Raw genomic sequence first — 17,486 nt, forward strand, 5'->3', positions numbered from 1 at the left:
CCCATACTATAAAAACTGTAAGATCTCAGGTGTTAACTAATCAGCAGATGAAATGAGCAGTGAAGTGTGAATGTAGGTTTTCCTTCTAAACCCACTGGGTGGGATTAGCTTGCTGTGGGATAGTATCACGGAATATTCTTATTGCTTTCATTAATTTCCCTGCCTATGTCACGCAGGTGTGTCCCACGCGTCATAACCATAATCCGCCCCTTCTCGACACCTGTCAGCGGAAGGATACCAAGCAAAATAACGACACTTGTTTCCCCCTGACAGGTCCAACAAGTTACCCCCAAACACCGGGACACTTGTCCAGCAGCTGACCCATACCAAGACGGAAGGGGCGGTATCTGTGAGTGACGCCAACTCGGCAGCGGGATTTGATTTGAGAATTTAGTGTGAAGTACGCGTCACAACCTGAAGTTCCCGGAAGTGTCGTGTGCGAAAGGGACTACTGAGTGAGAGCAGCTCACTGACAGCACTGGCACAGCTAGCCGGGGACAGTTCATAGTATTTCCTTATATACCTCTGTATGCAGCAGTGCGGGCACGTACATATGTTATAGCTAGCCAGAGACACCACTTGCTCATCACATAACTGTAGAGAGACATTTAAGTTTACCTATTGTCACCTGGATACACAGTTGTATACTGCATGAGCTGTTGATGTACCTAGCGTATGCTTGCACAACCTTATCACCTCTTTATAGTGTATATATTTGCAATATTTTATCTATAGCAATAGGTACATAGCTAAAATTTATTTTGATTCCTTCTTGTTACAATCCCCAAGGGCTTTTTTTTTATCACTACGTACATAAAGGTGTGTTAGTGTGTATACGTGTATACTTTCCAGTAGTCATCATGACAACACGATCTGAAAGGGAAAAGGCCCAGAAGTTAAATGAGCAGCACCAGGCTATCCTGTCCCGAATGCTACGGGAAGAGGACAACAAGTACTGCGCTGACTGTGAGGCAAAGGGTGAGTTACAACTGTGATGTGAATGGGACAGGGACTTCCAGCAAGTGTTGCTGTGCATACTGGAAAAATGCTGTCACAATAGGATAACTACTTCTCAAATGCAAGCTATTCAAATTGACAGTGTTTATTATTATTATTATTATTATTATTATTATTATTTGTAGACCAGCAATAGATTCAACAGCTCTAATTAACTTTTATAAAGACATGAAATCCAAACATTTTATTTCACGATTCAGATAAAGCATACAATTTTAAACTTTACTTTTTTACTTATATTATCAAATTTGCTTCATTCTTTTGGTAGCCTTTGTTAAAAGAGCAGCAGCTATGCATTACTGGTAGCTAGCTGCAAGCATAAGGTGAGCCAGTGATGAGGAATGTATGTGCAGCCACCAATCAGCACCTTGTTCCCAGTATTGCATTTTTGTAAAGAATACCTAGGTAGGTTAATCAGCAGCAAAGGATACCAAGAGAATGAAACAGATTACATAGAAGAAGGAAATTGGAAAGTTGTTTAAAATTGTATGATCAATCTGCATAATGAAAGTACAATTTTTGGTATCATGTCCATTGTAAATGCCACTTTGAGAATAGACAAAATTTAGCAGTTGAGTTAAAATGGCATGTGCTGAGACTGTGGTGCGCCTGGTATAGTGTTCTTTTTACCCCCTTTGCTGCCAGAGTGCGCAACAGTTCATTTTTCATGTTAGACCTATGTGACAACTGAAGGGTTAATTTTAACCCAACCTTTAACTGGCATCATATCTGACCAAGGTAACATTCTACTAGACGTGGATTTGGCAGTTTTATTCACTGCCGAATGTGGAAGACGGACACTCCTGGAATTCGGCTTTTTTCGGAGCCAGGTATCTTGTGAAAATGCAACACACTAAGATCTGTGCATAAGGCCTACATTATATTGGGCATGGTAGGGGAATACCAGCTTCAGTTTGCACCTCAGTATCATGAGTAGTTTCAGTCACTCTCCCCCAGCAGTCATACTGCATGTTATATGGCCATGAAACCCAAAAATTTTCTTTCATGATTTAGATAGAGAATACAATTTTAAACAACTTTCTAATTTACTTCTGTTATCTAATTTGTTTCATTCTCTTTATATCATTTGTTGAATGAGCAGCAATTAACTAATGGTGTCTAACTGAACACATGGGTGAGCCAATGACTATCTGTGTGTATATATATATATATATATATATATATATATATATATATATATATATATATATATATATATATATATATATATATACATCCACCAATCAGCAGCGAGAATCTAGGTTCTTTGCTGCTTCTGAGCTTGCCTAAATAAATATTTCAGCAAAGTATAGCAAGAGAAGGAAGCAAATTAAATAAAAGCAGTAATTTGGAAAGTTGTTTAAAATTGTATCATCTGTCTGACTCATGAAAGAAAATTTTTGGGTTTCATGTCCCTTTATGTTATAAAATTCACTTGTGATGTTATTAAACAACAGGATTTTTACCAATGAAAATATTGCTAAAATATTTTAAGAGAAGAGATACAGACGTCCATATTATAAATGTAGCTGCCACATACCATGAGTATACCAGCATAATTATTATCAGTAGAAAATGGTGTAGATTGTGGTTTAAAAATTAAAGGGACATTATACACTCATTGTTTTCTTTGCATAAATGTTTTGTAGATTATCTATTCATATAGCCCATAAAGGTGTTTTTTTTTTTTTAAATATATACTTTTGCTTATTTTTAAATAACATTGCTCTGATTTTCAGACTCCTAACCAAGCCCCAAAGTTTTAGGAGAATACCGATGTATACCTATTCCAGCTTGCTTCTGTTTGTGTAAAGGGTTTTTTCATATGCAAAAGAAGGGGGAGGGGGGGAATGTCTTATTTGCCACTTGCAGTGGGCTTTCCAGCTACCTTTTCAACAGAGCTGAACTGAAAGCTTCTAAGTAGTTTTATACTGGATTTTTATATCAGTATCTGTGCATCTTATTCTTTATAGTAGTATCTATTACATGCAGTTATATGAAAATGAGTGTATACTGTCCCTTTAAACATACAAAATATTTTGTTTTGAAACAAAAAATTAAACCTACTGAAATTTTTTGTAGACTAATCATTTGTTGAAATATATGTATCTTTATCTATTAGTGCGTCTTTTCTGGAGTAACTTAATTTATTGTCAAACACCTGCAGTACAGTTGTATGCTTTTCACCCTTTGACTGCTAGACAGGGCTGCAGCAAGTTACATTACATAGGTGTTACATTACAGATTTTGCCTACTGTAGTCAGGAAAGTGTTTCTATTGTCCGTTGAATTACGTTTTAACCCATAAGATATTCTAGCAGTATATAAGGTGAGATCTGTTTATCTTGCAAAGGTTTGTTTCTGAAATGATTATATAGCTGTCATAACTTAATTTATCACATGTATTGGCAGATTCCATATAAATGTTATAATTTACTCAGTTAGAAATTATGTTTAGATATGTATATTATAACCTTCAATTTTCATGATAATGTGTCATTGCAATGATTTAAAGGGGTATCAAACTGCTGAGCACAACTACAAAATAAAAAATAACTACTCATTATGTTATTGCACTTCATCCTGTTCCTGCAGCTCTTTTCAAATCAATTTTCCTGTATTAAAGGGACAGTCAAGTCTAAAATAAACTTTCATGATTCAAATGAAGCATGTAATTTTAAACAACTTTCCAATTTACTTTTATCAACAAATTTTGCTTTGTTCTCTTGGTATTTTTATTTGAAAGATAAACCTAGGTAGGCTCATATGCTAATTTCTTAGACCTTGAAGGCCGTCCGCTAATCTGAATGCATTTTGACCACTAGAGGGCGTTAGTTCATATGTGTCATATAGATAACATTGAGCTCATGCACGTGAAGTTACCTAGGATTTAGCACTGATTGGCTAAAATGCAAGTCTGTCAAATGAATTGAAATAAGGGGGCAGTTTGAAGAGGCATAGATACAAGGTAATTACAGAGGTAAAACGTGTATTATTATAACAGTGTTGATTATGCAAAACTGGGGAATGGGTAATAAAGGGATTATCTATCTTTTTAAACAACAAAAATTCTGCAACTTTCTAATTTACTCCTAATTTTTCTTCATTCTCTTGCTATCTTTATTTTAAAAACAGGAATGTAAATTTTAGCAGCCAGCCCATTTTAGGTTCAGCACCATGGATAGCGCTTGCTTATTGGAGGCTTACATTTACCCACCAATAAGCAAGCATAACCCAGGTTCTCAACCAAAAATGAGCCAGCTCCTATGCATCACATTCCTGCTTTTTAAATAAAGATAGCAAGAGAACAAAGACAAATTGATAATAGGAGTAAATTAGAAAGTTGCTTAAAATCGCATGCTCTATCTGAATCATGAAAGAAAATATTTGTGTTTAGTGTGCCTTTTAAAGTTACACAAAATATATTTTAAAAAGCACTCAACAACAATATAGAGCAATGCAGCTACTGCAAAACCGTATAGCTCCTGCTTTGTATAATGCACCCTAACCTGAAGCACATTATACAGTTGTCAAAATGTAACAACCTCATTGAAAATGTAAATACAGACTACTTCATGCAAAAATGCTTGTGCTCCAAGATGGCAGCCCCCAGTACAAAGAGGTGGAGCTTCATCTTTGGACAGCATTTCAGGTTTAGCAACACAGCTTTAAAGAGAATTACAGCAACAGGAGGGAAAGCAATATCATACTGAGTAGTAACCATTCTTGGGTATGTGTGCCAAGCAGTTTAGTAACCATTATTGGGTATTTGTGCCAAGCAGTTTAGTAACCATTCTTGGGTATTTGTGCCCAGCATGTACTGGGCCACATTTTTCTTTGCTATTTATCTGGTCCATGTTTTACCCCATCCAAATTCTACCTCCCTCTATTGTATCATAGTGTCCTGCAAAACTCTGTTGTTCCTTCCTGCCCCTTCTGTGTACATTGTCTGTATATGAAGGCTTGACAAATTATTGAAGCCAGGAAGCCACATCACTTTTAATTGTATTTCTAGTTGCTAACTTCTTGGGTATTTCACAGTTGGCTAAATGCATACACCTTTATCTAAATCTAAGTTATCTTAAAACATGCACCTCCTGCAAAATAGTGTATTCTTCAAAACTCTTGCTGGTTCTAAATAACAATAAAAAAGCCCATGACTCCTTTATCTGAAAGTTTTTGTGGTGCTTAGACATTTATAAATGATCATTCTAAGTGTGTATGTATACAGTTTAAGTGATAATTCCAGTGTGGTCACCCTTGATTTTGGACTATTACCTCCATATGTTTTAGGCTTCTGCAATTATTCTCAGGAAGATTGAGAGTAATTGAATTCTAGCCTGAACTGAAAGCAAATATAGCAAAAACTCATTTAAAACCTAGGGAAATATAATGGAAGAGCTAGTAAAAGCCTACTTATGAACACCAATGCTAGGTTCACATGTTTTGATCTGCTCTTACGTAACCAAATGTGGAGAGCAGGGCTTTTCAGTCACCCCAGTCGAATAAGTCTAGGATGAATTTCATGTTGGTGGAGTGAGTTTAAGGGAGTAGTAAACTGCTGCTTCATAAAATTAGTTGCAGGTTCAAATGAATGAGCCTGCAACCAATAGGGGCATTCACCTCTTACTAAACTTGTAAGAATTCTAGGCTATCAGTGCAGACCTTATTTAAGTTTTGTGAAGGCCTCCTCTTGCTTACAAAGGTTTTTCAGTTTGGATGGACTGATACTGTTATTAATTTAGTAGAATTTTAGCAATAAAAATAATAAAAGCTGGCGCACTTTTGTATTGCTTGATAGCCAGCATGTCTTTCCTGTGTATCTCAGACCACCACCCCTTACAAACCTGTCTGTATAAACACTGACCTGACTTTGCACAGTTGAGATGTCTCCTTTTGCTTATTTATGTTTCAATATTATGCCAAAGCACTGAAATGTAACTCTACATTGTGTATGAGAAACACTGGTAGGGTGTTAAACTTAACTGGTATGTCTTTAGTTTTGTCCCTATGTTTATGTGCAGAAGATATAATCAGATTAGTACTTGAATATTGCTGCATTTAGCATTTCCAGATGCTGGAAGTAATATACATTAAGTTGTTGCACTTGTAGCTTGCTATTTTTATCAGTCTAAATCTTAGATATGGGTTGACACTTGAGCAAAACTGTTACATGTAAATATCTATGTTTATATTAAAAACATTTAGTATTTTTGGCAAGCAAAATGCAAACTTGATTTTCACAAGAAAGGTTATTAAAACCTGCTACATTTGTCTGTGTTGTGAAAGACTTCCTCTATGAAACAGTGGTTTGATTGTGGTGTGATTGAACAGATGATAAATTCAGATTTTTAGTTTTGTCATCATATTTTATTTATTTGCTGCTAATTGTGTGTGTGAGAATAAATGTTTATTTAAATGTCAGTTATTTTTACCTTGAAGAAAAATGTATTAAATGGACCCAAAACCATTTTTTTTTCTTTAATGATTTAGATAGAGCATGCAATGTAGCCACCAATCAGCAATTGCTACCCCGGGGCTGAACCAAAAATGGGCCGGCTCCTTTGCTTACATTCCTGTTTTTTCAAATAAAGATAGCAAGAGAAAGAAGAAAAAATTATAATAGAAGGAAATTAGAAATTTGCTTAAAATTGCATGCTCTATCTGAATCATGAAAGAAAAAAATGTGGGTTTTGTCTTCCTTTAATTATATACTCTCTAGCTTTTCCCCCAAATTTACTGGTATTTTGGTGCTTTTTATATTTAATAGGAAAAACGTGCATACTTGTTTCAGGTGTCATATATACTTCTGTCAGTTCCTGGGAATTCTAGACGTTTAAACAGCTCTAACCCGTTTTAAAAGTTTAGCCACTGTAGGTTTATAATTTGCAGATTGCTCTTTGTAGTTACTATTGCCAAGTGAGTAGATGATTTATGACTTCAGCTTGTGGTAGGTAAAAAAATAAATATTTTTTTAAGCACCCGACTGTACAGCACCATTGCTCAAAAGCCTATGATGCAAAGTGAAGCCCTTTTGAAATTTTGTTTTTAATTGTTAAGCCTTTAAATTATTTAAAAAAAAAAAAATCACCCTCCCTGGGGTAAGTATGCATTTAAAGGGACACTAAACCCAAATTTATTCTTTCATAGTTCTGATAGAGCATGAAATTTTAAGCAACTTTCTAATTTACTCCTATTATCAAATTTTCTTCATTCTCTTTGTATCTTTATTTGAAATGCAAGAATGTAAGTTTAGATGCCGGCCCATTTTTGGTGAACAACCCGGGTTGTTCTTGCTGATTGGTGGATACATTCATCTACCAATAAAGCTTTCAAATAATGATAGCAAGAGAACAAAGAAAAAGTGATAATAAGAGTAAATTAGAAAGTTGCTTAAAATTGCATGCTCTATCTGAATCGCGAAATAATTTTTTTTTTTAGTTCAGTGTCCATTTAATTATATGTATGGAAGTCAATCTATATGTTGCAGCCAAATGAGCATGAGTGACATGACTGGCTTTAATTCTGAGGCCTATATGCATGTTACGCTGCTCCAAAGGCAGATTATTATGGAAAGGTATGTTTATCATAAAAACTACATTTTCACCTTTTGGATAGTAAAATAGACATGCATGCCGCTTTCAACTAGGACCTAAGATACCTTAGGAGATATAGGCGCCACACCTCCTAGAATTTATTTCTGGCTCCTAAGTTTTTGGAATAAAAATACCATTGGCTTTATCTTTAAAATGTGTATCACTGGATGTTCTATATTTGTACTGACTCCTACAATTAAAATGCATTTATTAAACAGTTCTTTAGACAGTACATTTATATCCTTCCATGTCCCTCTTTGTTTATAAAATAGTCATGTTTAGATGGACACTGTTTATCATAAAGAAACAAATGCTTTCTAGTGAGTTACAGTCTTACCAGTTTATGACCTCAAGGAGTAGGGACAATAGTTTTGTTTTTCCTTGTTTTTTACTTATTCAATAATGATCTGTTAAATATTAAAGTAATAGTGACAGAAGTCTGCTACAAGAATGGGGGCTCCATCAACAGGTTCTAGACAACTGAAAATCTTGTAACATTGGTTGAAGGAAGGAGAGAGATTTTATACTGCGCTCTCACCTCACTACCTGTCCCCTTGACACTATCCCCTCACAGCTACTCCCCTCCCTCTCTTCTACCCTTACCCCTATACTCACACATATTTTCAACCTCTCTCTCAGCACCGGTATATTTCCCTCATAATGCACTGGTCACACCTACCCTCAAAAAACCTTCCCTTGATTCAACCTCTCCATCCAACTTCCTCCCTATTTCCCTCCTTCCTCTTGCCTCAAAGCTTCTCGAAAAACTAGTATATGCACGCCTATCCCATTTCCTTACATTAAACTCCCTCCTTGACCCACTGCAATCTGGATTTTCTCCCCATCACTCCACAGAGACGGCAATTGTTAAGGTTACCAACGACCTACTTACAGGAAAATCAAAAGGCCACTTCTCTCTGTTTATCCTCCTTGATCTGTCCGCAGCGTTTGATACTGTTTACCACCCTCTTTTGCTCCAAACCTTCGGCATCTGTGACACAGCCCTCTCGTGGCTCTCTTCCTACTTGTCAAACCGTACCTTTTAGTGTAGCCTCCTCTGCCCTGTCACCACTTTCTGTCGGAGTACCGCAAGGCTCTGTCCTCGGTCCCCTTCTCAATCTACACGTCCTCACTAGGTTCCCTAATAAAGTCCCACGGTTTCCAATATCGTTGGCATGCCTAAGACACCCAAATCTACTTCTCTGCACCAGACCTATCTCCTTCCTTGCTAACCCATGTCACTAACTGTCTTTCTCACATCTCTAACTGGATGTCCTCTCACTACCTCAAGCTAAATATCTCCAAAACTGAGCTCCTTATTTTCCCCCCTTCTTCCAAAATCTCCACGCCAAATTTCTCTATAACTGTCTCCAACTCCATCATTACCTCTACCCCGCATGCCCGATGTCTCGGTCACACATGACTCGGATCTTTCATTCACTCCTCACATTCAGTCCTTGGCTAAAGCCTGCCACTTCCACCTTAAAAACATTGCTAAAATTAGACATTTCCTTACACAAGACACAACTAAGATTTTAATTCACTCTCATCCTTTCTCGCCTCGATTACTGCAACTTTGTCCTCTCTGGTCTCCCCAGCTGCCGCCTAGCTCCTTTACAATCCATAATGAATGCCTCTGCCAGGCTTATCTTCCTTACACGTCGCTCTTCATCTGCTGCACCTCTCTGCCAATCCCTTCACTGGCTTCCTCTTGCCTCTAGGATTAACACAACATTTTCATTCTGACATACAAAGCCCTCAACTGCACTGCTCCCCCCTATATCTCAGACCTTGTCTCCAGATACTCTCCCTCCCTCCTGACCTCCTACTCTCCTCCTCTCTTGTTACCTCATCACACTCCCGTTTACAGGACTTCTCCAGACTGTCTCCCATCTTGTGGAACTCTCTGCCTCGCTCCACAAGACTCTCCCCTAGTTTTGAAAGATTCAAGTGCACCCTAAAGACTCTACTGTTCACGGATGCATACAACCTACACTAACATTACTTTTATACCAGTTCCTCTCCTCCATTGCTATCCCCTGAACCCCTTTAGCATATAAGCCTAAGAGTCCAGCTGTTCGTAGATCACCTTCTTAAGAGCTGACTACAACAGTGCAACTCTTGGCAGGACCCTCTACCCATGTGATCCCTATAATTATTTTGTTGTACTCCGCATTTGTTTATAGCGCTGCGGAATCTGTTGGTGCTCTACAAATAACTGATAATAATATATTGAGGCAAACCCCTCTTGCTTCATTCACTATGTAAATAAACTATATTGCATACTTTCGTTATTTATCTCACTGAGTTAGGGCTGGGGATAATGAGTTGAGAGGGTGGATCTTCCCTAAGAGACAATAATTTATAAGGGCGGTGTTGTACTGATCCTTTTAGATGATATTCATAGGATTAGGTGAAAACTATAATCGTGCTCCACATTGTTAAGGATGCATACAAGGATACATTTCTTAGAACATTAATGACTCACCCTTTTACGTTGTTTAGCTTGCTTTAGATTTCACATACTCTTTAATAGGCCTACATATACATGACAATGTACAGTATATCATTGTTTTAGTGACACAGTAAAACTATCAGATACCGTGTATTTCAAAGCTAGTTTATAGGTAATTTGGAACAGATGGCTTTCGACCACTGGGTAATATATAATTCTATTAAAGTGGCATTGTAGTATAACAAATGGCGTGTTCTAATTCAATAGAATGTCATTTAGCACAAGCAACCTTGCATAGTGGTTAAACACATAAGTAAAGTAGCGCTCAGTAGCCACAGAGAACTACTTGTCTTGAGCAGATATAGCTGGTGAGTTAAACCACTGCAGCATTTGTACAACTCGGTTGTTTGACTGCAGCTGCTGATTAGCTCACCATTTGTATCCACTTTGGGACCAACACTTCTCTGGGGCTACTGAGCAGCAATTAATCTATGTGTTTAACCCCTTTGCAGGCGTATGTTGCGAAAAATTAGAGCATGTCATTTTTTTTTGTGCTACAACTTCCCTTTAAATAGTTTGATAGTTTTGTGGGGTGGAAAACTAGTTATATATTTGCTAAACTATATGCTTCCAGTTAAAAATATTATGGTTTAATTCATAATATGTGTGTTACTGAGTCTCTAGAGATGGGTTTATAACATGACAGTAGTCTGAATTAGGGGAACAATGGTTACAAATGGATGATGAGGCTTCTTAGTCTTAAAGCTTTTCTGTCAATAGCTTCTCTTTCTTTGCTATTTTATCATTGATGCTGTTCTATAAGATGCTTTGGTCCTGAACCCAAAATGATTTAAAAATAAAGTTACTAAAAATATTATCAAAATAACTTATGTGTTTCTAAGTTAACCTCTTAAGGACATATGACAGAATTTTTCCGTCATAAAACAATTGAGCAAACTGAAAGCTGTGTCCTTAAAGGGTTAAAAATGAAAATGTTGTTACTATCACCTTTATTGATTGGCTGTTACACACTTGCTTTGCCTTATGCTTATTTTCTAAGCATAGTCCAATATTCACCAAAACTTTGGGAGCTGTTGTAAACTTTACGTTTGCTTCTTTTTATCTTAAAGAAACATGGAACCGAAATTTTCTTTTTCATGATTAAGATAGTACATGCTATTTTAAGAATGTTCCAATTTGCATATATTATCAAATTTATTTAGTATCTTGGTTTCCTTTTCTGAAAAGCAGGTAGGTAGGTTCAGACGCATTCACATGTCTGGAGCACTATGTAGTAGCATTTTTTTAAGCATGCTTTTAAGGTCGTTTGAACGTTGTATACCGTCCGAATTTTGCTGGGCTTTAGTGCTGATGGACAGAATAAAACGTCCTAACCGCTTGGCTTTTCTGAAGCCACTGGCGCTTCCCTGATGGGATTGCGGTCTGGAGGGTGTGCCTAGCATCATAGGGACGCCCCCTTTACACAATCCCATCATTAAAATTTCGTGATCACGTGCAGGATCGAGAGTTTCAGTTTGTTTACATCGGAACAGTTGTTTCGATGTAGACACGTTAACCCCGGCACAAAAGTGTTAACAATCTTATGTATTGTGAAAATACTGCTGCCTTCTTGTGCTCAAGATAATTTATGCCTTAGTTCTTCACACACATGCAATCTACATACGTAAGTATTCTCCTCCAAAAAGAATATAGTGAGCATAAAATATATTTAGTAATAAAAGTAAATTAGTAACTTTTTTTTTTTTTTAAATGTATGATATTTCTGTATTGTGAAAAAAAGATTTATTTTTCACGTCCCTTTTTCTCCTTAAATGGGAAGATTCCACAGCTACTTTCATTACTTTTGGGAATTCAAAACCTGGCCACCAGGAGGAGGCAAAGTCATCCAAACCAAAGGCTTAAATACCTCTCCCACTTCCCTCATCCCCCAGTCATTCTTTGCCCTTTTTTCACAGGAGGTTGGCAGAGAAGTTTTAGAAGATTGAAGATAGTCTCTTATGGAGGGTAGTACTCTTCTTGGGACTGGAGTTTTAAGTAATCCTGTCAGCCTCTCAGTGAGAGCATGGGTGAAGGTTAGAGTCCGGAGATGCAGGGAGAGTCTTTCTGCGAAACCATCCTGACTCATATTAACAGCTCCTTGGCAATCGGCATTGACGAGTTACTCTGCCTGTCTTTATTCACTCAAGTCCATTTCAGAAACGAGGCTATCATCTGTCACACTTGAAGAGCCGTGTTACTGTTTCACAGCGCAGATTCCGGTAAGATCGTTTCATTTTATTTCGATATGTGAATGTAATGTTAACGAAGGAAGCAGGGTCCCAGTGGGTCTCCTTTATCTTAAGGAATTGAGGGTTAATATCTCCTGAGGGGGGTTATTGAACAGGGGGGACTTTAATCATGTTTATGTGATTCTGTCTGCTAATGTGTAGTGATATTTGGGATCATGACTATACTGTCAGCCTCTCAGTGAGAGCATGGATGAAGGTTAGAGTCCGGAGATGCAGGGAGAGTCTTTCTGCAAAACCATCTCGACTCATATTAACAGCTCCTTGGCAATCAGCGTTGATTAGTTTCGCTGCCTGCCTTTATTCACTCAAGTCCATGTCAGAAGCGAGGCTACTATCTGTCACACTTGAAGAGCCGTGTTACTGTTCCACGGTGCAGATTCCGGTAAGATTGTTTCATTTTATTTCGATATGTGAATGTAATTTTAACGAAGGAAGCGGGGTCCCAGTGGGTCTCCTTTATCTTAAGGAATCGAGGGTTAATATCTCCTGAGGGGGGTTATTGAACAGGGGGGACTTTAATCATGTTTGTTATGTGATTATGTCTGCTAATGTGTAGTGATACTTGGGCTCATTGCTATTTGGAACATAACGGCCTTATCATCAGTTGGCACGGTCTCTTTAGACTTGCACGGTGCACCTCGTGACAGGGTGCGGTTAGGTGGCATTCCACTTCCGTATTCTGACCAAGTGGCGAAGGAGAGAGTCTGGTCCTTGTCTGGTTCCCAGGGGGTGTAAGGTGCCGTTTAGTGCTTGTCCATATTTGCAATCCCAAAGTTATGGAGGATTCTGATTTTTTTTTTTACACGGATGTCTCATTTTCGGAGAATGCGTCTTGCGATGAATATGAAATGGCCCGGGTTATCTTTGCCCATCAGTTATGTTCTGATTGCCATTCTAGAGTACTCTCTTCTCCCAAATAAGGGAGCTTAGAGTGAGTTGAGCCATCCGCCCCGAGGATTCCATGTCCTGTGAGGCATGTGCCCCAGAACCTTCTTTTGCTATGCAAGCAGGTGTCCCTATGGCAGTTACTCCTTCTCCGGAAGGCAGCACGGTTCCGCATGGCCAAATATATGGCGCTGGCTCATTTATATCTCCCAAGTGAAATATTTTTAAGGTACTGTCCGTGTTCTGTTAACCAGGACCCGTCGGGTGTGAGATCGCCGGATTCAGTTCAGCCTTCTGGGGAAGCGATGGCCTCTGAGGCCTCAGGGCCGGGGTTGTCCATTGATCCGGCGAGGAATCATTTTGCCTTCCGTTATAGGCTGGCATGTCTTTGTGTCCTACTAAGGCATGTTTTGGCAGTGCTGGAGGATTCCAGTCCTAGTGGGCCGAGGGATCCTGGCTTTCTGTGACGGATGGCAAGCTGGGTTAGACGTATGGGGATGAAACCAGTCTTCTTTCTTTTATGTATCGGTTCCAGTTCTGAGCTTAGTTGAATCAGGCCTCTGATCCGCTAGTCCTGTTAGAGTGACCATTCTCCTTGGGCGTTCACCCACGGGTGCTGCCTTACTTTAATTTTGATCCAGTTAGGATGTGTTTAATTTGTTTTAGAAAGCTCATGTCTGATATAATTTCCGTTTTGGAAATGTTCTTCTCTGGAACTGATACTTGCGATTTTGTGGTCACGTGGGCAGTTCCTCGGAAGTTGTGCATTTCTTGTTAAGAACATAGTTATGTTTCTGGTTCGTTTATCGATCCTTGCTGGTCGATTATTCTTGGACAGTTCTGGAGTATTCTTGTACCAGGCGGATACTGGTCGGATGCTAGCTGCTGTCCCTATAGGTTCATGTCACCCTCGTGGTGCTGATTATCCTGTCGGATTCTTTGGCCTATTGGTACGGGCTCCGGCTCAGATCTTACTACAATATATGGGGCCTAGTGTTTAGATACAAAGCTTCTGGAAGGAAGGTTGTGAGCTCAAATCCAAGTTGGCTTTTATTTCAATTTGCTTGGAATGCGTGACTGACTTTTTAAAGCTTCATCGTGGTTCCTTGTGGTCTTTTTGGTCTTGGAACCGTAGTTCTCCATTCCTTTAGAGTGTGGAGATTTGGATGACCTCCGGATACCATTTTTTTTTTTTCCCTTCTTGGGTTCAGTCATCTGTGTCTGGAAGTGTGGGCATGTCCCTCCTTTTTTTCAATATCTCGCTTGCTGTAGTACTTGGGAGTGCACTTAGGGTTGCCACCTTTTGCCCAAAAAAATCCTGGACACTTTCTAAGTGGGCGTGGAGAGGTCGTGGTTTGGGGGCGTGGCTTGTTGCGACCTTAAATTCATTATGAAATTCATAATAATAATAATATATTATTATTTTTATATATATATATATATATATATATAATATATTATTATTATATTATATAATAGATCTAGTGGCAGCAGAGATTAGTGGGACCGAGATAACAAACAAGGAGAGCATACTGCAGGCTGATCCCTTCTCCTGCTTCAGTGTTTGTCAAAGACCCAGGCTGCCACCCCCAGATCTTTGTTCAGCCTGCTCCCTCATCTGTACCTGGAAATCGGCCAGGATCCTCTCTCTGTTGGTGTGAGGCTGGGCTGAGCTCGGGGATCTGGGCCGGGGTCTGTGATGTGCAGTGCGCTGAGTCCGGAGCCTGGCTCTTTCTGCTGTCCCAGTCCCAGCCGCTGTACTCTCTCCCTCAGCCGCATGGCGCTTTCACCACACATCAAGATCGCAATGAGAAGTGGTTTGTGACTGTTGACACCACGTGATCACCCGGCATAGATTGATAGCGTAACTTGTCACCATGGCAACCTGGAGCTGCCTGTCAGACTGTGTCAGTAAGGCTAATACTGAGGGTGAATGTCAGTGGATAATACTGAGAGCTGTATGGTCCCCTACCCGGTCCTGATTAGTAACCCCGGGCTAAGCGCTCCTCTGGCCAGTTTATTTTTTGCAAATTCTTTGCTTGAGTCATTGCTGCGCCAGGGGAGCGCTTAGCCCGGGGCATTTGAGGCTAGTTCCGGGACACAGGACACAGAGCCTCAGATCGGGATTGTCCCGGTGAAACCGGGGCGGGTGGCAACCCTAAGTGCACTACCAGGAGTTGCGAGGCTCCCATTGTTGTTCTTGTTGCAGGGATTTCCGGGAGACTGATCCTATAAGGATCTCTGTAGATATGTCATTTTCTCCATCTTATAGCTGCCCCTTGTAATCCCATGGTCTTTAGACTCTTGGGTGTTGTCCTTCGACCCTCTAGCAGATCTAGCCTTTTGGGCTTGCAGGTAGGAGGTCCGGGGTCAGATTGACACAGACCTTCGCACTTTTAAGGTCAAGTAAATGGGTTCCATTTATTTACACTGGCGTTTAGATCAGTTAGTAAAGCCTGTCTACAAAGGATTATCTTATGATCCAATGGTGCTGGTTGCCAATTTGAGGCTGTTGCTAGTACCCTATGTCTAAGGACTTGGGATGGTGGAAGGCGCTGTCCAGGGTACTCTCCTCCATAGGAGGCAGCTTAAGGGCTCCTTAGGAGGTTAGATCTTTCGATCGGTCCAGTTTCTCTGGGACTCTGACTTAAGGCCATGTCTCTTGCATGGAGCCGGTGATGTAGATCAGTTGGTAAATGCCATGACTACAAAAGCTTATTCTAAGATCCAAGGGTCTCTGGTTCATATCCAACATGGTTGATGCAGCCCTTCGGCCTTTAATCGGGCATGGGCAGTTCAGTTTACCCTTGGGGTTTGGATCTCCCGCATGTCCCTTTGAAGGGGGTGGGGTCTTTTTGACTCTCATGGGAGATTGATATCTGCCGGAAGTTTAATTTTGCGGTCTCTCTGACGGGTCCCTACTTTGTCTTCAGGGGCATCTATTGCTTCGATGTGGACTTTCAGTTGTCGTATCAACTGAGCTGGCGGTAATGGCCGAGGGGTTTTGCCTCTATTGATAGGGTGTTTACCATTTTTCTTTTCTTCTCCTCTTCTCCTCACCTTGGGTGGGGGATGAGTTTCTTGCGTTTACCCTCCTTTGATTTGGAGGTACCTCAGTATCCGTTAAGGCCTGTGGGTCCTTGTTATCGCTACAGAGGGTTTTTCCCTTCCTTGCATACTCAGGATCACGGCCTGGATTCTGGTATTAGGACGCTGTGGGGCAGAGTACTATCTTCCTTTTGGGAGTGTTCCTTCTTTAGGGAAGGCAGCCGTGTAGGGATTCTGGAACCCGAGCATGTAATTTCTGTCATGGCTCATGGTAGCATGCCAGTTTTAAGTAGCGTTCAGAGCTGTATTTTGAGGTTTTGCTTCCTCGTAGACCCATCCTTTCTATCCAGAGGTCTGAGCGGAGATTTTTTGGTATTCTCTGTCTTCGGTTTTGGCAGCCTTTGGGCTGGGTCTGTTACCTTGGAGCGAAGGTCAGGGATCGGTATGCTCTGAAGTATTGACCGTGTACTTCAATTGAGTCTGTTTTCTCCTTCGGTGGGAGGTTCTTGATGTCCATCTCTCCACTAGTGTCTTTTGCTGCTGGGATGGGACGCTCCCTGGAGTCGGAAATTTTTCTGGACGGGAGCTGTTGCCGATGTTTCCTCGGCGGTTCTCGGTAGCATGAGGTCCCACGCTGGCTTAGGGTCCGCTTTGCTGCCTTGAGATTGGTCATAGCAAGTTCTTGTTTAGAGGTGGCTCTGTGTTCTCACGAAGAGCTCTTTTTTTTTTTTCTCAAAATCTTTTTATTAAGAATCCAGTCAGTAATATTTTACAGCATCACAAAAGAAAAGGATTTACAGAGCAACTCTAGTTCCTTTAACTATTTAACTAAACATAAAAGTCTCAATGTCCCTAACCATTACATCTGACAGCGTGCCTTGATGTTTATGAGGGTATAGTTACCGTTTGCTGGAAAGTCATGTCAAAATAAAAATCAAGTACAAACATTAGGTGTGATAAGGGTTTAGTTCAACAAGTTTTTGAGATACTGTTCCCAAGTATTCTGTAATTCTATAAAATGATCCCTTTTATTTGAAGCGTAGGAGCCATACTCCTCAAGCTCAATTAGTTCAGTAACTTTGTTCTGCCACATTTTTATTGAGGGGACCTCTGTAGATTTCCAATTCTGCACTACCAATACTTTAACCCCATTAATCATAATTCTCAGGAGTGGTCT

General features: G+C 39.8%; 1 protein-coding gene across 2 annotated transcripts in view; it reads left to right on the plus strand.

Annotated features, from left to right (window-relative positions):
- The first annotated feature begins 235 nt into the window (after positions 1–235).
- SMAP1 (small ArfGAP 1) overlaps positions 236–17,486 on the plus strand; it is a 1,140,917-nt gene continuing 1,123,666 nt past the window's right edge. Inside the window, exon 1 of one of the 2 annotated variants that reach the window (XM_053710427.1) lies at positions 236–978. In XM_053710427.1, coding sequence (XP_053566402.1) covers positions 861–978 — 118 coding nt within the window. In that variant the 5' untranslated portion in view covers positions 236–860. The remainder of the gene's footprint in view (positions 979–17,486) is intronic. The other variant, XM_053710429.1, reaches the window with a different exon arrangement.

This window comes from Bombina bombina, chromosome 4 (genome assembly GCF_027579735.1).
Source record: "Bombina bombina isolate aBomBom1 chromosome 4, aBomBom1.pri, whole genome shotgun sequence".
Classification (NCBI taxonomy): Eukaryota; Metazoa; Chordata; class Amphibia; order Anura; family Bombinatoridae; genus Bombina; species Bombina bombina.